The 24,518-nt window shown below is 40.1% G+C and overlaps 1 protein-coding gene across 3 annotated transcripts in view; it reads right to left on the bottom strand.

The window, feature by feature from the left end:
* SLC7A2 (solute carrier family 7 member 2) overlaps nucleotides 1-24,079 on the bottom strand; it is a 60,261-nt gene extending 36,182 nt beyond the window's left edge. For 2 of the 3 annotated variants that reach the window (XM_080389947.1, XM_080389948.1), the window contains exon 1: nucleotides 21,170-24,079. In XM_080389947.1, the coding sequence (XP_080246073.1) occupies nucleotides 21,170-21,199 (30 nt within the window). In that variant the 5' untranslated portion in view covers nucleotides 21,200-24,079. Of the gene's footprint in view, nucleotides 1-20,727 lie in introns of all 3 variants that reach the window. The other variant, XM_080389949.1, reaches the window with a different exon arrangement.
* Between the last annotated feature and the right edge of the window lie 439 nt (nucleotides 24,080-24,518).

Below are 24,518 nucleotides of genomic sequence, written 5' to 3'. Positions count from 1 at the left end.
CATGACAGTTGCATAACCATGATGAAGGCTGCTGCTTCACAGATCTATGCAGCGCTGACTTAATGCATAAAGCTTGAAACATTGGCAAGTCTGCCTGAAGAAACCAGATCTTCTCTTTGTATAAATCCAGAACAGGCTTAGCAATAGCAGGAGAGTCATTTCAACAGAGCATAAAAAAACATGTAAGAAAGCACAAGCATAGGTTCATAAAGTGATTATTCTGAAAATAATAAATGACAAAGCCCAACTTGTGTGCGTGCACCACGTATGTATTGTACTTCCAGTCAGAAAGCCTGATGGTTCTTTACGTGAAACTTTATCTTCAATATAAATTACCTGGAGGGTACTGGAAAAGCTAGCACCTTAGCAGTTCCAGTTTTTCCAGTAGGCCCATAACAATCAAGAGTCATCTGAACATTAAATTGCATTTATTGTACCTATGAAGCTACTCCACTGGCTACCAAATGGCACAGAGGAACAAACCATGTAAGTGTTGCTTGCAGTAAAATAGTTGTAGTGCTCTGCAGTGCAAAATACTTTACACTTGTAGATGTGTTTTCAGGATAATTTGGATCACACAGCATCTGGAAAGTGGTTGGGCCAGCCCACCACTTCCCCCACATGAAGACTGAGTGAAATCCAGTTTTCCAATTTCACTCTGTTGTGGCAACAGAAAGCCCCATAAATTTGTAACTTTTTATTCTATCTTCAGTGAACACAGAACATCTCAATAAACATTTTATACCACCTCCTCCCCTCAGTCACTTTCTTCCCTTGCTGCCTCCAGTGATCCCAAATGCATGACCAACTTCTGACTGAGAAGGTCAAGGGCGTGTCACATAGGTGATGATGAATTTCCTCAGACATCCTCCTCTAACTGGTATGTATTGAACATTAGCAATACAGAACATCAAATACATTTAGTTACCAAATTATCTCATATTTGTTCCTTAACTGCATGTTCACATCTTTGTTTTTATCATCCACTTAAATAAGTGAAACAAGATACTTCTCCCCTACTCTGTTCCCAAATCAACTGCTTTTTCTAAATCTATACAAAAATTAGCCTCATCTTGAGCCATGCTGTGAATAAGTTGTGGGAAAAATCCCATAGAACACTAGATCCTAATACAGCCAAATCTTTTTGCTTAAAAAAAACCCAACAAACACCCCAAGTGCACAAGCCAGGTCCCCAAAAGTCCAGACACTGCAAATAACTAGACTAGTTAACACCAAAGAGATACCCTTCTACATATTGTCTGTGTGTGGGGGGGTTGTGTGTGTGCGTGAGTGCAAATGACAGTGTTTCTTGGATTGCTTCTTGGTGCCTACTATGCAAAAGGACAGCTTATTTCTGGGTGGCCCAGCCTTCATTGTTATTATGGCTGGATCACAATTTTGGAATAATACTGTCCTCCTCCCTCACTTTCTCATGAGTTCTGGAGGAAATGGCAGCAACTTGAGTTCCAGCTGTCTGTGTAGAGGCAGGATCTGGCCACAAACCATTCTTTACTTGCTCCAGGATAAAAAGGTGGCCAGGAGAGGTTCACTGTCTCAAGGGCTAAACGCAGTAACAGGTTGCTAGTTGAAATGCCTTGAACTAGGGTAACCTTGTGGGAAATTAGAGCCAGGAAAGATGTCTCATTTTACCAACCTGTTTGAAAAAAGCTTCTGACATCTAATACCTTCTTGTTTAAGAGAGTAACTAGAACGCACAACCCCTTTTGGGTAAAATATTGAGTGGCAAAATGCCATAGAAATTACTTCTAATTCTGAAATGTCACCATTTCGCTTACTAGTACTAGATGGAATATTTCACCAACTTACCGATTTTTATCGAATCTGATTAATAGGTTAGCACCATTTGTAAATGATATATGCTTTCATAATGCAAGAAAAATTTGGCACAAAGAGTAATTACACATTCCTCATAGAAGCACTATTAAAACATGAAGGTATAATTGAAGGTATAACCTAAAAACTTAGCTAATAATCTATTTGTCAGAAAGTATACCTTGGCTAAGATCCTTTTTCACTTCTGCATTGCTTTCTGCATGGCCATCAGAAAATGCCACTTTGGCATACAGTTGTTAGACTACTGTTTCCTTATTCCTGTTCCTAGAAACACACCCAGCAACACGTGCATTTCTTATGCAGAACTCGTTTCCAGCAGCTGAAAAGGCTAAAGCAGAATCAAACACTCCCTGTCCTTGAACACCCATAACATCCAGTTACTTTCTTGTATTTCCCTTTTATCTTGGCCTTTTTTTTTCACATACATGCTAAGTTCATTCTTTTCTGCCTTCTTAAATTAATACATGCAAAGAACAGCCGCATCTTAAAATTTTTTATAGACCCACTAGGGTGGCCTGGACATCTTTTTATGGAAATATCCTTCTCTTTAACTATAGTCCTCATGAAAACATAGTTCTTTGTGCACTGAAATATCATGCATATCCATCTAAATAGTAAGCTTTTTTCAGAAGTAGTGTGCAAACAGTATCACATGCCAATAGTAACTTTCAGACACATTATCAGTTGGTGCCAGAGTCCATTGTGTAAAATGAAAAGTGAACTGGATGCATTGTTAGTAAAAAGAGACCCAGACAAAATGCCACTGTAATTTTGCAATACATGATTTTCAACATGTACTGAAAAGTGTCATGGAATGTATCATTATTGACCGCCCTGTTTAGCTATAACTATGCCGATTTTATGATAAATCCAGAAGAGAAAGGTGGTCTGGTGTGACATGTGTTCTTTGAAAAGCAGTAGAGAGTTCTACCTGTTTCAGTAGAGGTTTAAACAATTCCAGAAGCATCTTAATAAATTTGAAAATTTGCTTGAGTAAAGCAATTTTCAAATTTTAATATTTTCCTCAGTAGATTAGAATATCAAAAGCCACCACAGAACACATTCTATTTAAATAATCAATTTTAAGTATTCATTTCAAAAATAAAACTCACCTCAGAAGAAATTTTAAAGAATTTTGTTTGTTAGCTTGTTTGTTTGTTTTTATTTTAACCTAGAGCCCTGTACTAGACAAATATAAGTAGAGAAATTCATCAGACAGGAAACTACTGAGATACAATAATTGCTCCACTATGAAAATGTTCTTTAAAATATTTTAAATTGCTTCAAGTTTATAAGAAGAATTCTTTGTCTTGGTTCCAAAAAAATACTATGGAATTCTAATGATCAAAAGAAAAGCAAATAAATACTTTGATGATAGCAGAGGGAAAAATCACTGTTGCACTTCAGCATTTCTCTGCTGAAGTCTAGAAGTGATAAGGCAAAGCACCTAAATACCTCCAGTTTCACAAATTTTATATAGCCTTCTCAAACAAAGCATCCAGAGTTCAACGTCTGGTACTGAACAACCTGAAACATTATCTATACACATCTCGGTAAAGAGAGGAAAAAATGTGGACAAAAATGCAGCAATTACTAGTCCATGCTTCATCCATTAATAACAACATGATTTTTTCAGGTTATTGGGTCTGAGGTGAAGCAGGAAGGCTAAGACTTCACAAGGCTACAGTTGGATGTAATTCACTATGAAATTCCCTACAATCATAAAGAGAAATTTTAAAAATGTATTATATCCCAAGCATTAGAACTGATATGTTATCTTCAAAACTGACATTTAAAAGAGGGCTTTTTTGATGGGAATTATAAAACCCACCACAAACTGCAGACAAGTGTGCAGCAGTCAGGAATTCTTCTAAAAGGATGTTTAAGGGCAGGCAACAGCTAATGAATGAACTCACCAGAGCAGGAAAAATAGGTTTACTCTTGAAGGACATCAGTGGGCTCAGTACTGGACTGCAATGTTTCATATGAAACTGGTGGTAGTTATTAATCCAAAACATGAGGAAAGGAGAAAAATGCAGTAGAGCTAGAGCCCAGAGATCAAACAGATCAAAGACAGCTACTCCTTCAAAATAAAGACCCCATTTTTTTAAAAAAACGTAACTTTGCTCTCTGATAGCTCTATGTGTGTGACATTAGAAATTTTTTCATGACCTAGACATAAATCATCCAAAAGGGCAGAAAATACCAGAGAAAGCAGAGACAGCTAGTCTACCATTTCATGCCTATCACCATAAAATACACACTGGGATGGATCAGTGATGTGATGACAATGCCAAGACTCCTTCAAGAGTTAAAATAATTTCATATTGCCTTTCATTCTACTTGTTCCTAAAGCTTTATAATGCAGTCTCTGAAAAAACCAAACCCCTCAGAAAGCTACTTCATGTGATTAAAGTGTGTTCTGCTAACAAGTTCTCTTCAAAGAAGACACATTAAACAGAACACAAAAGTATCATTCAACTGGGAAATTGTTAAAATGATGAGTCTGGCTCTTCCTGAACTTAGCTTAACTAAATTTATTCATACTACTTTTTTTTTTTTTCTCCACTGTCTTCCACAGAAGACAAAAGACCAAACAAAATAACGTTCACAATCTTAACTGCCTGGAACTAAACCAAAGCACATTTAGAGAAGCTTGTATAAAAGAGAGGAGATGGACTGTAAGTGAACGTGAGTAGTGTTTAGAGGTTTTCTCTGAACAAAGTTTATCAAACTGAGTACATGGCACACAAAGAAAGCACAAGTAACAAGCACATGCTGCATAAAAAGCTATTTGGAAAGCGTGCAATCAAAACGAGAAGCCATGGATATGGAGAAGTTAATTTTTGGCATCGATATGAATTCTGGAAAAGTATAAAAGATCAAAGCGAAGCTACTGATCACTAGGAGTATGACAGTTCCCCCCTCTCCCAAATGAACTGAACATCTCTCTAAAAATATAAATGGGTATTACACAGCTTCTTTCTCTTAGGCTTGGCATTAAATGTTAGCCACCAATTATTCCTCATGACAACTATGCTTAATAAAAGTTATCAATGCCCAGAGACAGCCCAAATTATTATGCAACAAAATTCCCACTCTGATGGGAAATATTTTTAACACTCAGATGAAATTAAAATCTTCCTGTTAAAAAAAAAAAAAAAAAAGTTGAGCTATAGCTGATGAGCAATTTTCTTTCCTGTCAGCTTTGCAGATTATGAGCAGTGTTTTGTAATATAGCTAAGTGTAAAATGACTTGGTGACCCCATTTATTTGGATAATTCTTGAGGCTGATGTGGCTCAAATTCATGGAACTAATTTGTCTGGATAACAGCTTTACAAAGGTTCAGAAAAGTCTAGACATTTTCACTGTGGGAAAAAAAGATGCCAAATCCATTTATACAAACTTTAAAAATAATATCCTGCAGTCATCCTTTCATATTGCAAATTGTATTTCTAAAGTCAACAGCAGATAAACTAAAGCAGTTGAAAGGAGCTGTGTTTGTACAACACTGGAAGGTATCAAGGGAGATAGAAACAGAGTTTGATTCAACTATTTTGCAAGAAATTACACAGCAAAGAAAAAGATTGGTTATTTGGAGTACTATAGGCTCCACACAATTTTTAAGGTAAGTGAAATTTTACCTAATGATAATATGATTTAAAAGCAAGCTACTTCTCAAAGAACTAGTTAACTATGTAATTTCCTGTCCCCACTGACTAAGGCTCAGGCAGAAGAGCTGTAAGATTCATGAGAAGCCTGAGCAGTTTCTAGCAGCCTAGCACAATTTGACTAACTGGAGAAAGAAGAAAAAAGGAGGCAAGGGAACAGACATTCATTGCATTTGAGTTTTGCATCACTCTTTTTCACTACAGCTACAATTTTAGAATTAGGTTTTAAAACTTAGTTTGTCCTTAATCCATTCTGGCCTGCCAAACTATGTTCCAAAACTGGTTGAACTGGAACCATGTTCAAACACCACTGCCAAGCTGTTTTAGCTCCAGAACAGGAGGGGAAGGAAGAGTCAGCATTTATTTCTTTATAAAAAAAGAAAAAGAAAATACTTAATTTTTTATCCTTGATCCAGAAATTCAAACAGTTATGTATAATCAAAAAGACTGAAATCCCTTCAAAATTAAAGGCTTTGTTATAAAAGCACTTGAATTTACTACAGATTGTAGCCACATGGCAAAATTCTTTCCATAAATGCACTTTGAGTCCTAGTTAGAGAAACAAGAAACTTTTCAGCCATGCTAAGATAAAAAATATCTCTGCAATTAGTCATACTGCAGTAACACCCAGCTCGGAATCAAGGCCTGTCCAAGAGCTAAATCTAAGCAAAATCAGTAGTATAAGAAAAGTAGAGGTAAAACAACCTAAAGTGCATGCATTGCGTGGTGGGTTCATCCACCTTCCTACTGACATGCAATCAATTTTCCTGACTGTCAAAACAAGAAGTTCCAGTGTTGCCATTGCTGCTAACACCTTCAAACAAGAATGGAAACAGTGTGTGAAGTTCATCTTTCAGAAAAAGATAAGTTGATTCAGGCCAGCAATTAGGTTTTTTCACCTCGCAATCCAAGCTTGGCTGGATGCTTCCTGCAGAATTACTTTTTCAATAGTTACCTATTTACCCAAGTGGCATCAAAAGGAAGCAGATTTCCCGCCTAAATTTTTACACCCAGGTTTCTTTCTTTGGTGCTTCTTAAGCTGTGCAGATTCAATATTTTCCATTACACAGCAAATGCAACTTTTTCAAGCACTATCTTTACACTTCCCTCTTTTTGGCAAAGTTCCATCAGCTGAAGATCCACAGTCAGTCTGGGATAAGAGCTTCCTCTCTTTGGATACTTAATTTCACGATAGCAGATGTGCACACCAAGAACAGTCCAGTAGAAGGCTTATTTGACTTAGACTTCATGGTTCCATACTTAGCTCAATGTTCATGAACTACTACCAAGCTAGATAGAGACAGGTAATTAAATGGTGCTAGAATTTTTTATTTCTCCCTGACTGTCACCACCAACACAGGGTGACTGCATCAGTCTCAGAGCTTTGGAGAGGGACAGTGGGACACGCTTGATGCAGGGCTAGTTGTAAAACTGTTACCACAACAAGTTTTGAAATGGAATCTGAAAGAACGAGAGAGTCATGTACAACAAGTTTCATTCACATCAATGCCACTGTCAGCGTAATGACCTGACTGCAGCGTGTACAGGCAGAGTCAAGTCACCCTGAGTATGTTTGCATTGGCATTTTTGTTTAGCTCAGATGCATATTATCAAAGCTACTCTCCCAGTCATTTTCACCATTCACTGTGCTTTGGTTCATTCCATGGAGCAATCCTGAACCATCCTTTTGGATGAAAGAAATTTGAATACCTGCTTCCAGAACAGCACCTAATACACTCTAACTGGTAATGGAAATTCAGTCTGTGGGGCCAGACAAAAGGTAAGCTGATGTCCTCCCAGTTCTCACACATACGAAAACATGAGTGGTGCGGTCAGTGGATCCACAGCACCACAAGTTTTCCTCTACAGCTTCATTCCTGCCAAGCTACACCACTTGCTGAAGCAGACCCTGCCACTGCTTACAGGTAACAGTGAATCCTCAGCTGTGAAGGCTGCAGGCTGGTCTGCCAACCCACCTGAATGCAAAGGTGCTTACCAGAGAGCTCAGCTCTGTGCTGTCACTGCTTCATTAGCGGTTAGGGCATAATTTGAGCTAACACCTTAAGCTGATATTTCCACCAGAATAAGTGGTGTACCCTGACTGGATGCTTACTCCTGCTTTCTTCCCTTGGGTCAACATGAACATTTCTGTAGCTGCAAAGTGAATTAAACTGGGGAAGGGAGCCTCGTACAAAGAAACAGTTTTGACCCAGGTTAGTTTCCTGATACAATACACTACAGAGCTGCACCAGTTCTCGTACCAGCATTACTGCAGGGTACGTATGGAGAAGGATAAACTGCTGTAGGCAAGGGGCATTGCTTCTTTTGGTTGTCATGCCAGCTGCAACATTTGTGAAACGACAGACTTAAAATATAACTCCTTTTTGGTGCAACCGTAACTCAGTTAGGACAAGTTGATTTTCAAGCCATGCAGAACGGTCAGGCAAGCTAAGAACCCGTAAATGCCACAACAGTCTGAATGGCAAGAAAAAAGTCTAGAACGTCAAACTGCGGGAGTGTTGCTGGTGGATGACTCATAATAATGCATCAGATCTGATCCCTCCACTGGCAGAAATGCCTGCAAAAAACAACTCTATTTTAAGTAAACTTGGACAGGTTGGTTGTTCAGTTTGGAGCATTACTGATAGACACTGTGGAAATAGAGATATTTAGACAATACCAGTTACAAAAGTTACTTAAGTCTTACTTCATTCCAAGTTCTGTGTAATGAACTGAATACTGACACCACACCCTGCACCCTGATGTGGCATTCACTGATGGGAATGCCAAACGAACCTCTGACTCCAGGGTACTTGATCTGAAGTTCAAAAAGTATAACGAGGCCTCTACAGAAATTATATAGACACTATTAGTTCTGCTTTATTTCTAAGAAAATACTCCCCAAGTTCTATTTCCTCATGCCTTTATTTCAGTGCCAACACTCTTATTTCAGCACAAACTCTAAGAAAAAGAAACAGTTGAGAAAGACAAGGACAGCAACTTACAGAAGCTGCATTTGTATAGGAGGAGTTTATCGACTCATTTCAGTCTCCCGTTTCCACAGCTGTGTTCTCAGCTTCTGGAGAAGACCCTTATGAAAGCTTATCCCCACCATGTGCTGAGATGGTTTTAATACATGAACTTGGAATTCAGGTAGGAGGCACTGCTGAATTTGAAGGCTCATCTATCTAAATCAGTACTAACTAGACTTCTCCCACTTCCCTTTTGATACAAATTTCATCTTGGTAACTGTCCATCTAGTTCAAAGGGCTTAGTATATGCCTTCTTGTACGTAGTATATGTCACAGTATAGCAAACAGGCTGCGGCAGGCATCCAGGCAGTATCTGCTTCCTATCATCCAAAACCAAGCTGGTATACTGTACAAGCCTGAAGTCACACATAAACCAGTCACACACTCATCCTTATACAAAAATGGCCCTTGGGTTGTTCTTTGGATCCCGACTCGCTTGCCAGCTTAAGATTCACTACAAAAAAACCCAACAAACCCAATCCTCTGCATCAGCCAGGATTTCTTTTATTAGTAAAATTCTCCAACATTACATTGCTAAATTCCCAGTCTATAACACAACACAATGCTGCCGTATTATTTAACTAGTAAGCAAGATTCCAGAAGCGGCTGGAAGGTTCAGATATACTTTCTTAATATAGATCTTCAATGATACATACAAGAAATGAAAAGGACCTCTCTAAATGGTCAAATCGCTATCAAAGGCCAGCAAAACAACCCACACAGGATGGGAGCAACATTTTTGTGATTTCCATTCTTCACTGCTTAGGATGGTCAGCTGCTCCTCACTGGTGCAGCATGGTGTGGGATCATCTTCTGAAACATTAGTTTGAATGCATGGTATATACTGCTTCACATTTTGCAACCTTGAGTGGGATTCCATTTCTCAAAGACTAATACAATCAGTATCAAGCTTTGCCTCTTCAGACAAGAAAACACGTTTCTTGTAATGGCTCCTACCTCAGAGTCCATGCTCAAAAAGTTATCTTTCTGGTTTGCCCAGTAATTTACCCAATTTACCAGAAATACTGAACCAAGCCAAATAAATTTCAGCAGAACTGTATCAGTCATAAAAAATGCTAATGTCAAGGACTGCTGTACTTCTGATGGAGCAATCCAACCTTTCCCCTTCCAGCCCTCTGGAGTAGAAAGCTGTGGTAAAACATTCAACATTATGCAAGTTCCCTGGCTGACTCAGTTCTATATTCAAGCACACAATTTCTATATCCTATCCAATTCACAGATTTATTTCCCAAGTTTAGTTTTGTGGAGGGTTTTTTTATTGTTCCTGAAATACCGCTTGCTAAATTTGCTAAGAGAAATGCAAAAGTTCTCCACTTTCAAACCAGCAGCCATGCTATTTGTTGATGAGAATGCTGCTTCACAGAAGTGGCACTGTGAATAAAGCTGCTATATACCACTGTTCCAGGTCTTTCTCCAGCCTTTGGGAAATTTTTTTTACAGGCTTTGCTTACCATCGAAGAAGATTCTATGTACAGCACTTGCAAGCTTGTCTCCCTAGAAAGCAGATGCTCCACCAACTACTACAATTTTCTCTTCTGACTCAGATGATCTGTTTTCAACGGTTTGCAATCTCCTCCAGTGAGGTGGAGAAATTCAACACTGTGTATCTCACATGCCCTGCCGTGCATTTCGAGTCCTGTTTCCCTGAACGTAGTGGGAGTCAAAGTAGGAGTGAGCTTCTTTGCTTACAGTTCTTTCCAGCTACCGCTTCCGACCCCAAGCTGTCCCTCCAGGGAACACTATAAGCACCATTCACAGAGTCCTGTGTTTCTGCTGCCTTTCTGCCATTTGCAAACACTTGCAATTAAACCAACTCACTGTTTGACTGTGTGCTATCAGCAATGTTTGTTATCAAATTCTTAGAAACCATATGGAACATTGAAACCCAGGCTTTTATTAGCTATGTTTCAGCCACACTAAAATAACTGGATTTTATTGTTCCTTGATGTAGATTAAAGGAAGATACTTATCACACTCACCATCTTCTACAGGAGTAATTTGTACAAATTATCACACAGCTGTTTGGACAAATATACTGTAATATTGCATGTTTTCAGAAACAGGCACAAGAAAATTTTAAAGAAAACTGATAGCTTATAATAGCCTACTAATAAATGCAAATGAGAATTGAGAGTGTGTTGGGGCAGGATGGAGAAGAGGGATGTTTTATAACTTCAGTAATTTCACTGGTTCCTATGGAAATATTCCATATTTACAATGCCAAACAGACATCAAAATCAGGTCAAATATTCAGTAATGGAACTACGGTTATAGTAAAGATTAACAGATGTGAAGTAGGAACTATCCAAAATCCTTCATTAAAAAAAACATTTTCACATACAAGTAAATTACCAAACAAATCTAAAAGAACATAATGAAAAATGCACTTGGTAAGTGATATCTTCATGATTAAAAATTTCTTACTTGCTTTAGCCCCTGTCCAAAGAAATGAAACTGTGGAACTGAACTCTACAAGAGTTCCTATATTGCAGGAAAAATATGATTCTGAATGCCCAAACTTACTTCAAAAGTTTGAGGGATAAAACACTCCAATGACCAAAGTTTGGCAACTAATGCTTTGTCCAGTAAAAAAAAAAAAAAAAAAGAATGCTCTAAAAGGAAGGAAAGAAAAATCAGAGAGGATAAAATAAATTACTGTGGAGCATATTCAATAGTTTCTTCCAAAGGTGGTACAATTTAAGTAACTTATACTGCTTAGTCTATTCTCTCCTCTGGGTCCATCCCTCAGTTGTGGCTGTATGGCCATGTGTGTGGCCGTGTGATAAACGGGAACAGGGAACTGATCTTTAATCAAAAGTATCCCAAGGAAACAAATGAATTCATTTCCTAATCCAGTTCATTGCGCAGTACTACAAACAGCTGTGCAGGCACAGAGGGATGGTTACCGAAGCAGGAACAAGAGATAGCAGCCTGGAGCACCAGAGCTGCTTCTGCTGACACGGCTTCAGTAAGAAATGCACAAGCTGTACCTATGAACACATCCAGACTGGGAAAGCTGCTTGTTTCACAGAGCATAGTGGATACATTTTAATTAGTTACAATGAAATAGTGTAAACATTCACTTCACATAATCAGAAAGCTGACTTAATTTATTGTGTGTGCATGAAAATGCAACGTCAACAGTATTTTACTGCAAATTTTGCTCTTTTTGCATCTGGTTCATTGAACTAAGTGCCACCCATCTGTTACCACATAGGACAGAAAAACAGTCAAACACACAAAAAAACCCCTCTTATTTAATACAAATCCAAAATTATTTGCTTAGACAACTAATGAAGTGGAGTATATAGGCAATTAAACACCATAGAAGGCTTTACAGAGTACTACAAAATTGCAGGAAGGTTTATAAAATTTTATATCTGGGACAATTAGAAATACAAAATGGGGTTATTAAGTCTGATGTTGAAACTAATTGCCTCAGAATAAGGCACATGCATGTAATAAATTGAAATGGTCTAATAAAATATTTCTAATAGTAGGACATTGCATGGGAGACTGCAAACAATTCTGGACTGGATACCCAGAAGCAGTGTCCCACTAAGGAATAAATGCTGAAACAATTAGAACAGATTTCCTTCATTTAGGCAAACTATGTTACAGGGCTGATTTTTCCCCCCCTCAGACTGTTTCTTCTCTTTCTGCCACACAAAAATCAGACAGTGAATACCTCGCTGCTGTAAGATAGTCATTCCACCAGAATACCTCATTGCAAATGGTAACTTGCTGCCACAGGGTTTTTTTCAGTATCAGGCTCTATCGCCATGATGACAGCTGCATTTTCATGGCACAAATGAGATTTCTCCAAATGACATGAACATCTACTTTTTAAGTCCTGAAAACGTCTTCTAATTGCCTTAAAGATCTAATGGAGTCTCAGCAAGAGTTGGTTGATGTAATTTCCACAAAAAGATTATACAATTTCACAAACTGAACATTCAGAAGACAGCAGGGAAAATGAAGCAGAGGTGGAGAAATTAACAAAAAGCAAGACTGGTGGGAGTCCTATATGAAAAGCATGTTATAATTGGCAGAGCTACAATAAAACTAAGCTCTAAAATCCAAATGTATGATTTTTGGGAGTATCTGTGGGGAGGACAGTAGAAGATCACAGGTTAGTCTTCCTGATGGTCTTGGCTTAAAGCATCCATGTACTCAAGCTCTGAGTGACTGTCATGCACTTCAGCAAAATAAAATTATTATTATTGTTGCTAAACAGGCAAGCAATATCTCACTCTAACACTCTATTGCTTTTAGTTTAAAAAGATAATAAAATATACTCAAGAAAGAAGCAGAGAATGTATTATTTGTGAAGTCACAACACTTTCCGTATGGGAAAACATATTTATGAACAACTCATTCCTGCAGAAGTATGAATTTAAATAACTTTGGTGTCCACTGTGGGATTGTTCTAACCTATTTATTTTATTGTCAAGGAAATTTCTGCTAGCAAGTCATCAAGAGTAAAACCAAAGACCACAAAGTATGCTCTTCTTTCTAATGTTCTGAGACTATGTAAATAAGCCAGCACTGAATGTTTTACTTAAATTGCAAGTTTAGTTTTCAAGCAAGCTAGAGAATGATGCAGACCTGATATGGTTCATAAGTTCTATGCAGCACAAGAATTTATGCAAAATGTGATTGAAAACATGAAACTGTTAGTGATCTGGGCCTACCACATGCCTTAAACAAACCTGTTCAAACTTTTCAGAGGCAAACACCATGTGAATCATCATTGCTTACCTATGCAGCATCTCATCTTCTGTCACCTCTGCTACAGAAAACAAGCTACCACAGAGAACCTCATAATATTCTTTTTTGCCACATAAGTGGCACAAATTTGTCACTATTCAGCCTCCATATGCCCCAAAAAGTCCTACATATACAATGACCTCTCTCAGCTTTTTCCTAGATGTTGTGTTGCACTAACCATGTATTTCCCTGAGTGGAAAACAGAGAGCTTGGCGATATGGGGAGCTCTGCATATTGCCTCAACTAAGTATGATTAATTGCTCTAAATTCCACTCGGTTGTTCAGACCCCAAGAAGAGTCTGACTAGATGTGCCAGATTTGGTTTCAGGCATTTGGATACTGAAAAACAACAAGGATGTCCACCTTACTTTCTGTCAGGTATTTAGATCTCTCACATAAATGGAAAATTTACAAGAATCCTTTTGGCTCTAGACAATAAGGCAGAAAAATACAAATACTGGGCAAGGCAGTTACAGACCTTAGGAAAGATACTTCATTGTTTTAAGTCTATTTGCAAACATGTTTTTAGCTCCAGGATGGTCAGGGCATGGGGCTGTAGGCATAGATTGTTTACATCAGCACAAATCTCTACAGACCATCAAGTTATTCCACGCAAACTGATGTAAACATGAAGTGCAGCCATCTCTACTGTACTGAAAAATAAGTTGGGAAATGGGAAAGAGAGCACTGTGAGAACAGGAGGCACAGCAACTCACCTTTGAAGCTTCCTTGGGAGTCAAAGTACTTTATGAAGTAACTTGAAAAGATATTTTAATCTTTATTCATAGTAAATATGTGGGCCAATTCAGAATGGGGCACAATTAAACTAACAGAATGGATAAGATACACTTTGAGGAATGGCAAGGACATGTACACAGGTCACCTCGAAACAGTGAAAACCCCAAAGCAGGCTTGTAAGATACAAGACTGAAGTCTCCTCACAGATGGTAATTTAAGTAGTACAAATTTCAACTTCTTTGAACTTTTCCATCTGACAGTGAATATTATAATTGCAAATTTTATAGTATTTCTAACCCAAGCACCATGTACTTCTCAGTAATTCTTATCACTCAGTTTTATATTGGATCTTCTTATTGATTTAGTTCAAGATAACTGCAATCTTTCTCTTATTAGTTTGTCAGCGTAGCAATTTACCTAGTACGTACTCATGACTATTGAAAAAAAGTAACTTTTTAGGAAAAAAAAATTCACAGATGTAAGAGATGCCTTCTGCAAACAGGCCTGAAGAAGCCCCCAGCTCAGGACTTGCCCCTTCACACACAAGACCTCATTACACGTGCAGAATGGGCCCTCCTTATCGGTAACCTCCCAGGGCCCCTTCCCATGCCTACGCAAAGGAGGAGGACACTGTGGACACAGCTTGGTCAGCAGTGCATAGGTGTAATGCACCCAGATTTTCTAAAAACATATTGCTGAGGAAAAACAGTAACAGCAGAACATAGAAATTATCATGGACCTGTTATTGCAAAACATGCAAGAATCTTTGCTGGCCTACAATTTTCACACAACAAACCTGACGTTTCATGATACATAGTTCTCCAGTACTACCCGTAAAAATTCTCCCTCTCCTCACATCCTTACAGCAGAATGGAACAATTGAATTCTGTGACTGACTGCACTCAAATACTTACTGTTAGCTTCAAACCTTAAAACAAGTTAGACTGTCATTATAAGGATCAAAAATACCGCCTAGTCATCTAAACTACTGTTTCTAAAAGGCACGCTGAAGCCCTGTACCTTTGAAAAGAATCACACATTCATGCTAATTCTATATATCCACAAGCTTTTTCATCTAATCCACAGTGCTGAAAGCATTTTATGGAAAGTCACATCCCATTGTTTTCTCTCAACTGCATGATAGTCCAAAAACATTCAAGGGCAGAATAAAATCCATATTACATCAAATCACTCCTAACCAGTGAATACAGAGGAACTAATTTAAGACCTCATGGGAGTAATCAGATATCTTTACGATATCCAAATGTTACATTTTCCTTAACTAATATGGAGATGTTTTGCAATCTAAGGAAACTGAGAAGAGGACAATAAATAACCCCTTCCAAATTCTATTTCAATTATTATTTATTCCATAACCACAATGCACATGGTACTGCACAAACAAAATAAAATAAACACAATCATTTCCCCATCTTGTCAAAAAGCTCACAATCAAACTCCAGACAAAGAACTAACTAACCTCAAACAAAATTGGCAAGAACGAGGTATTAGCTACATGAATTCACACAACTATAGAACAGGTTACCTGCATCGCTCACTGTCTTCGTAATAAAGGAAATTAATATTAGATTGCACTGAATCCAACTCCCTCCCCCAAAAAAGTGCCACATGAAGAACATCCTTTAGAGCAAAAATCAATTTATTCCATACATTTCTCAGAAAAAATCACTTTATTCTGGAAAGCAAAAAGCAGAAGTGAAGTGAAGCTGTATATTAAACACAGAAGAGGGTAGTAAAGTGTTCCAAAATCACTTGGTGCTGTTTGCCTTCTCCTTCAGTCCAACTTCAACTGACAAACGATACCTAATTAAGTTCCCTGCAGAAGATCTTTGAAGAAAGTTCATTTATTTGAGTTTTGACATTTGACACCTTTCTAAATTTTGTCACCTTTCTACAGCAGACACACTTGTCAAAATTCCAGCAACTAGTAAAATTGGATGAATCTAATCAAGTACTGTCCCTTTCTGGTAGTATATCTGACAAAACAATTTTCAGAAATAAGGTACTTTAGTGAGAACAGCCACCCCAAGACTTCTTAAAACTGGTGTTACCATCACAAAGAGGCAAACCCACCCTCTTGGGGATATGTGTACGTATATACACAACCATCACACATACATGGGAGTCTATGCAGTCTAGGACAGTCTTATTAGCCACAATAAAGCAAGCATAGATATGACAATTCTCGATGTACGATGCTGTTCCAGTAGCACCTCTCCCCTAGTTACATTCAATAAACACAAACCAAATACTAGCCATTAGACCATCAATTTTTTAGACTGTCACAACCTGTCTACCCTACTTTCTATGGGGGTTCATGGTCAAGTGAGACTGATGGAACTAAAGGATATCCACATTCAAAGGTGCTGTAAATCACATCTTGTCATTAAGAGATCTGAAACAACCACCTCACATGCAGAATGCTTTACTCAAGTTTATGGTGCATTTCTTCTCCAGCTGTGTAGAACAAGATGTTGTGAGCTAACAGCTCATCCTACAGTCAAGCACATGGAACACATTTCCCCATCCGTAGCCTACATGCATTCAGAAATCTCTCATTCCACAGATATGCAATCCTGTGCAGGAACATGCAAAGACAATGACTGCATTTAGTGCATTTCTAAGTGATCTTCCTCTTGGAGTATGCCCACTGAGATAAATTATAAATCTGACATCAGGCAAGAGAATATTGCAGATCTTGGATGACTGTCAGCAATGACTAAACTTAGGAATCCCAGAGGCCACTTTTACTACTAACCTTTATAACTCTCACTGGATTTGCAGTGGCAGATCACTTATACAAATGCTTTTTCCCAGCAGAGGAGGAGGACACGTTTGTCATTTTCTGAAAGCTCAACTCCGAAAGCTTCCAACAGCCCTGTCACTTGACTTACCAATACTAAATTGTTTAGCTACTAAACCAGTGGAATGAGGATGATTCTTACCCCAACTGGACAATGCACAGAAAGTTGAAGAATCAACAAGACAGGATCACAATTGTATTGTGACACTGAGGGATCAAAAGCAGTGTGATAAATGACAAAGATGTCATGAAGGTAGCCGCTTTCAGATACATGAAAACTTTTAGATACAGAAACATGACTCCAAGTATTTTTATATACTTTTTAATTATTTCAGCAGCATATAAAATAATTTTTAATATCTTAGTATGTAAAAATCTAATGTGAATACATTAAGTTGTGCTTTAAAGTCACAAATATGCATACAAATATCACTGCAAACTGTTTTCTACATCTTTGTCTATATGGTATTAATAGATCGCAAATTGCCTGGGAAGTACCAGAGGGAACAAGGGAATAGAAATGGCAGAAAATTACTTATTCTAGTGTCAAAAGTTAACAATAAGTCAAGGACAGGACCAGTAGCCTACAATGCATGCTATATTTTATGTTAATGCCCTACCTAATATTGTCTACATAGAAAAAAATTCCTTAAAGGGTTCTACCATGAAGTATGTCATCCAATGAGCTGGGGAGAATGCTGGTTAAAAACAGGACAGCAGGCAAGCTATGCTTTGTTGTGTTGGTTTGGGGTTTTTTTTTGTGTGTCATATGATACTCTCTATCATGATCAACAGATGCCAAAATACCTATAAGAACCAATGCAGTTGAAGGTGATCAAAAAAGTATATGAGTAAAGCTGAGAGAACTTTATGATCTTATAATGTCTATGACAACTTAAGGTTGTTGAGACTTAGCTTAAGCTCTTTTTTGATCATTTGCAGTCTTCGCCCTTTGCTTGCCTCTGTCTTAAACAAAAGTCCACTGCAAAAATGAACAAAAATCTGCCATGGCACAAACGGAGGAACTAAATCTTCACAGCAACTTTCTGTTTTTGCAATGAATGCATGTCACAACTTTTCTCAGTTACCCCGTAGGGCGTGCAAGCTGAAAGGTAGAAGCAATTTTGTTTGGTTTTGTTGTTGTTGTTGCATTTTCAAGGAAGCTAAAGACCACACTGACTTAAATTGATGTATGTTGGTTCCCCGCCCCCCCCCCCCCCAGTTGCAGAGTTAATCTGTCCCATTTCTGGACCCTACACTTGTAAAATTTAAGTTTCACATTTTTTCACTTTAAGATACATGTGGGTTTTGCAATTACCTCCACCTAAATGAATTCTAAGCTACTGGATTCTTGTATCCAACATACTTACCCAGGAGGTCTGTCTGGTTTTAGTCACTGTAACAGCCATCTGCAACCACTGATTAACAAACAGAAGCCTCTTCCTTCAAAATACATTGTTGCCAAAACACTTCAAAAGTGAAAAAAGTTTTAAAACAGTTTTAAATTATTATTATCCTTTTATCTCACCTGTCTTTATACTCACTGCCAGTTATTATGCCAACATATTCATACAGAACATATCCCCATAAAGCAGCTAATAAACAACATTAATAACTTAACACATTGATTCCAAATTCACTGCCATCCTTAAGTACCTTGTTAACTAGAACATTCATCTTAGAAAAAATTAGAATTATATACAAACAGGTTGAAAATACACAAAACACATGAATTTATTAAGTTGAAACTGATTTTGACTTAATCCATAAGTATATACAAAGCTAGAAGTGGCTACATATTCATGCATCTTATCAAGCACATTTTTACTGAGGTCAAGAACGTTGGTCAGATCATTTATGCGTGCACACACTAGCCAACATACCGAACTCTGGGATCAAAACTTCACTGCCCTAAAACTTCCCAAAATGCCAGTCTTCATCTAAGTCTGAAGAATCAAAAGTTGTCTTTTAGTAACATCGGTTAGACAGAAGATCACTCCATGCATGGATAATTTTCATCACAACACGTGACAAAAAACTATAAATGTATGTCATTCATACAAAGAGTCACTGCACCTTTCACAAGGTATCATTATGGCTACTCATGTCTCTGTGGGGTTGTTTTATTCCTGCCCCAACTAATGTCAGAACCCAGAGGGATTTAGAAACATTGTGTGGCCAGTGATAGGGTCAAATGGAATCAACTGCAGCAATGGACGTCTGCTTATAGGAGTAGGGCAGGCACCATGTCTTTTGCTGTCTGACTATATACTGTATTATAGATGTCAATGAAAAAAGTTCAGTTTTCATATAGGCCTTATAGCTATTTTTACTGTCAATCTTAATATTTTAATGCCATTAGGTAACACAAACCAGAACTCAAAACATTTTCCACACTGTGTAATCCAAATTCTAATCCAAGATCCACTGCATATTGAATCTGCAGCGTCTACATGAACTTTTCATAGGATTTGCTTTGTCTTTATAGCATAAACAAAATACCATCAACTTGTTTCAACATATACAAGTTCTGTATGCTGTGAGATCCCTTGTCTTACATTCCCCACCTCTGAAACATCTGAATGCCTCAACGTATTTGTTTTGGTTTTCATTAGGAACAATACAAAGAGAAATGTGTTTGAAAGCTTTTAAATAAATACATGTTGGGTATTAACATACTTGAAGTAGAAGGCAGGCTTGCAGGAGTTCCTTTCAAAGCTTGGGCCAAACTTCAGGAAACTTCTATCCCTTACACAGGTATGTTACTTTTGCTAGAATGATGTGTTGAGCACCAGCACAACAATCAGCAGAAACTACACTCACTGCCAGAACCAAGTGCTGTGGTATCTCCCACTCCCCCCAAACTAATTCAGTTCAGAGCAATTAGTGGAGTTCACCCAGATGCAAGATTTCCATCAGATCCACAACACTATCATCCAAACGGTATCACAAATCTCAAGTGATAATCGATATTTTAAAATGAAAGATTTTGTTCTGCAGCTTCAGATAAGTTAATTTTAAATAATATTTTATCAGGCTAGCTTCCTCCAGCTGCCAGTAGCATTACCCGTTGGATGACATACACTTCAAACGCATTTCTATATTTAAACATGCAAGTTGGCAGAAGGGAAGAATCTTAGGTTTCCTAAACCTGCTTTACAAGAGTCAGGGACCTGCACCCAGTTCATGCTCTCCACTAAAGCACGAATTCCCCACCTTCTCACAACGCACCCAAGAACGGAGGTTGCGCGACCGTGCACTTCGATTCAGCAAAAACCCCCAGGTGCAGTCAGTGCCGGAGCGAGCTTGTGGGAAACCCTGGGAGGGCAGCTTCACCCATCCACGCCTCCAAACCTTTACAACAACAGCAGCAGCCGCCGCCGCCGCCGCCGCTACCCCGGGACCAGCAAACGCGGTCCCGCACCTCTCGCCCGCAGCCCTCAGGTGCCCCCTTGCCTTGTGCCCCGCACCCCCGTGCGGGCCCTGCCCGGCCGCGGCAGCCGAGCGCTGGCGGGGATGGCGGCCGGGAACAGCCGGCGCCGCTTCCCCCGCGGCGCAGCTTAAGAGGCAGCAGAAGAGCCCTCGGCCTCCCTCCCCGCGCAAGCAGCCCGGCACTAAGAGTAGCTCCTCGGAGCCGGGGGGCTGAGCCCCTTCCAACCGCGCATCGGGACCCCACGCCCGCCTCGGACGCGGAGGGAGCGGGATCCCTCGCTCCCACGCCCCAGCCAGGCGAGCGGTCCCGGCGGCGGCTCTTCCCCCAACCCCTCGCCCACCCGGTCCCGAGGAGGGGCAAGGCGGGAGAAGGGCGGCACTTACGGGGCCCGGGCACGGCTCCCTGCGGCGGCGCCAGGTCGGGGTGCGCGGAGGCGCAGCGGCAGCGGCGGGTCTCTCAGCGGCGCAGCCGGGGCGCTCCTCCCCTCAGGAAGCCCCCGTGCCCGGCCTTCCCACACGTGCGGGGCCGGCAAACCCCACCCCGCCGCGCCGACCCCCTTCCCGCCCTCCCCTCCCCTCCCCCCCGGAGCCGGGCCACCCCCGGCTGAGCGGCGCGGCGGCGCAGCGGGGAGACGGGGCTCTTCCCCGGGGCGTCGGGCCGTGTCACTCGCCGCGTCCCTCGGGGAAGGGAGGCCGGGCAGCCCCAACTCCGCCACTGGGGCTAGTGCCACCCTCAGCGCCGTTACAGACACCCCCCCGGCCGTTACAGAGCCCCTAACACCTAACGGTCGAGGAGCGACCGTTAAACCCCACCCGCGAGCCTCACCTGTTTCTCACTACTGACAATCACCGGCATTTTCTAACCTAGTCTCGTCCTGAGCGCCTTGCAGCTCTGCATGTGAACAGCACCTGCGAGGGGGTCGCGATCCGCCCTCAGAAACAATTTCCCACACAGTTTTACGAGGGCGAGTGTGTGGGTGGCTGCAGCCCCGGCCCTGCGTGAGGTGACAGGAACGGCTGCTCCAGGGCCGGCGGCCTTCGCACCGCCCTGTGCTGCCTGCCGGGTGTGTTTTTCCAGGGCAGCTTTCCGAAGCGTGCAGTGGGGTGGCACGTCACGTGCTGCTGCTCCACGTGTGTCGTGGCAAAGCTCCAGGGGGAAGGTGCGAAGGAAGGGGAAAGAGCTGCTGTGGCTGTCCTAGCAGACAACGCTTCCGAGGTTTTGGGGTACATCGTAGGCAAAATTTGGCTGAGAGCAGCAAAAAGTGACACAGGATGGGACACAGCACCAGCCCATCACATGCATCATGCTACTTCTTTTCATTCCAGTGCTGTCAATCAGCTTCATAAACTGCCTCTTCCTACGAGCCTTGTCACGTTTGAGACGCCTGGGTCTTGGCAGCTCCATGTGTCCACAGGTTGGAGAGTTTTAGTGCCTCCCTCTCCTTCGGCCTAAATAATTCAAATTGTTCCCTTGGGCCAGATATCTTTAAAAACTCACTTTAAGGCTAAGAATAGTCTTAGGCTAAGAATAGCAAATGCTAAGAATAATTAACATTAAGAATAGCCAGAATAAATCTTATGATCATAGTCTCTTTCTCCCTGCATATATTCTACTTACATAAGCCCTTTCCTTTCAACACTGTAATTGAAATGCATCAAATCATTGGGAATACCTTTAAAAACTTTGGCTGTGGATCTGCTAGTCTCTTTTCTGTGATACTCTGTCACCATATGTGGTGTGTATGTGCATATATACATGCATATGTACATTATATATACATATACACGTATCCCTACTGTAGGCTTTAAGAAAACTGAGGTTGTTCCATGAACACCAGAACTAACAATACAGCTGACTTGTGAAAAAATGTCTTCATTGTCTTTAAGTTTTTGTGTGACATCTTTAAACTTAACCCTTTTGCTTCAGTCACAACTTTCCAACAATTTTTTTAATCATGATACCCAAACCTTGTGCTATCGGTGAATCCCATATAACTAACATTTCACTACTGGGGTAAACTCTTATGTAAATTTCTATGAACAGGCCTTCAAATTTGCTTCAGATAATATTTAAACAAGATCAGTAATTACATACCATCACCAGCTATCCTCCGTTCAAGCCAGTTACTTAGCTTATGTTTCACAAAAAATAACGCTAATATATTTCCATGAAGATTTTATACCAGTCCTACAGTGCTTCTACTCTCTTCACATCCATGATTTCTTGAAGAGACTAATGCCATGTTCTGTCAAGGATGCAGGCAAAGCCAGTGAAGGTCTAGACCATTTTCAGCACCCCTAGATCTCTATTGTTCTTTTGTAGAGGACTTACACACTGAATATATTCCCTTCTGATTAATTTTTTGGATCTAAATGTCATTTACTCTTCAGGAAAAGAGTTGTCTGTCTTAAATATAGCTCTTTCCATGATGAATAACAATGTTCCTTACAGTTAAAAATTTAAACTTAATAATGTACGTTTCAACTATTAGACCAAGGGACTTCTGTGAAGATTCCAGCTGAAGCAGTCATGTGTATGTGCGTCTCTTCCGCTGTCAATACTGCCTGTAAAGTGTGAAATTAAATATTTACATCCAATATTAATGGGGTTTTGAAATGCCACTACCTAAAGCAGGAGAAATGGCCAGATATTATCTTAGCCCTAATTATACTACATTGCTCTTTTAACAATTGAAATGTCTCCCTGCTCTATCAGTCACTGTGGTGGCGGTGAAATGTTGACAGATCCATAACTTCTTTTATAAAAAGCAGTAGAATGTCACCAGCCTCAGCAAGCATGTTTCTGGGAGGTCTGGTAGTCCTGCACAGACACAGCTTTCCTTTCTTTTAGCGGAAAGTCCTTTCGTGCTGACTGTGCAGCCATGGTAAAGTGCCTGCTTTGGGAACCGTTCCCATTTTGGGGGGCCTCAAACTCAGGTTGTCAGCCTTCAATTTATCGCTGACCACTTGTAAATGTCTCAGTTCTGATTCAAATGTTTAGTATGTACTGATGTATCACATAATTAAAGCAAATAGTAGTTATTCCAGTTTGTTAGTTTTGCAGCCTCACCGGGAATGCATGTATCCTACAGTCAAACATGCAACTGCAGCTCACAAACATACAGTCTAACTTGAAACCAACTAGATCAGAAACTAGCAGAGTCATTGAACTCAGTGCTGACAACAAACATGCCCAAGAATTTTTTGTTTGTTTACCAAAGCTTCCTGGTCATGTTTGGAGTTAGCAATGAACTCTGTACTCCATGACTACAGGTAAACAGACAACAAGCAGTCCAGGTGAATGAGATCCCTGCTGCCATCACTACACTTTAGATACTGCCTGGGATGCCATATGGAAATACTTGAAAGTACCTTTATTCTCCTTGTTGAGACTAGGACATTGTCTCTCTTCTTTCAAATGTAGATCAAATTCCATCATTAACCTGCCTAGGTTTTGGCCCTTCTCCTTCTACCGGGAAACTTTCAGAACTGCAAATCTGGAACTATAACTATCTGAAATCTATAGATACTGTGATTCAGCCCTCGTGCTGTGGGTTTCTTATGTCATATGATCATGCAGAGTGCTAATGTGACAAAAGAAGACCAGAAACATGTTTGGGCAGTGACTGCTTAGATCAGGGCTCCTCAAACTTTTTAATCAGGGGGCCGGCACGCAGATGCAGTGGCAGGCAGTCATCTGCAACTGCTTTGTTTCCCCCCCCAGCCCCCAGCGGGGGGTGTGTGTGTGTGTGGTGTGTTCTCTAAATACCAGGGGCTGGATTGAGGACCCTGGGGGGCCCTATCAGGCCTGCGGGCTGTAGTTTGAGGACCCCTGGCTTAGTGACTTCGCACTACAGAAGTAGACTTAACAGCTCAGAAGAATGAACAATTCTCTGTTTACCTACAGAAAAATGAATCATGGATCATTCTTTTAAACACTTGTGTTCACATGTGGTGATACTACTTTTACTTTTAAATTCTCTGTAGAAATTCTCATCTTTCCTCTTCTGGACATTTCAGGTATTGTAGGGGGTGTCATCAGCCTGTTAAGAAAGAGCTACATCATTAATGTAAGCAGTACAGCAAAGATTTTTTTCATGATGCACATCAATTATTCAGAGAAATTATGTTACTAATGGGAAGCCTATTCAATCAAAACACTGACAATCAGAAAG

The sequence above is a fragment of the Falco punctatus genome, assembly GCF_963210335.1.
Source record: "Falco punctatus genome assembly, chromosome: 1".
NCBI classification, from domain to species: Eukaryota; Metazoa; Chordata; class Aves; order Falconiformes; family Falconidae; genus Falco; species Falco punctatus.
Note: the sequence above shows the minus strand (reverse complement) of the source record. Positions and strands in the feature narration are given on the sequence as shown.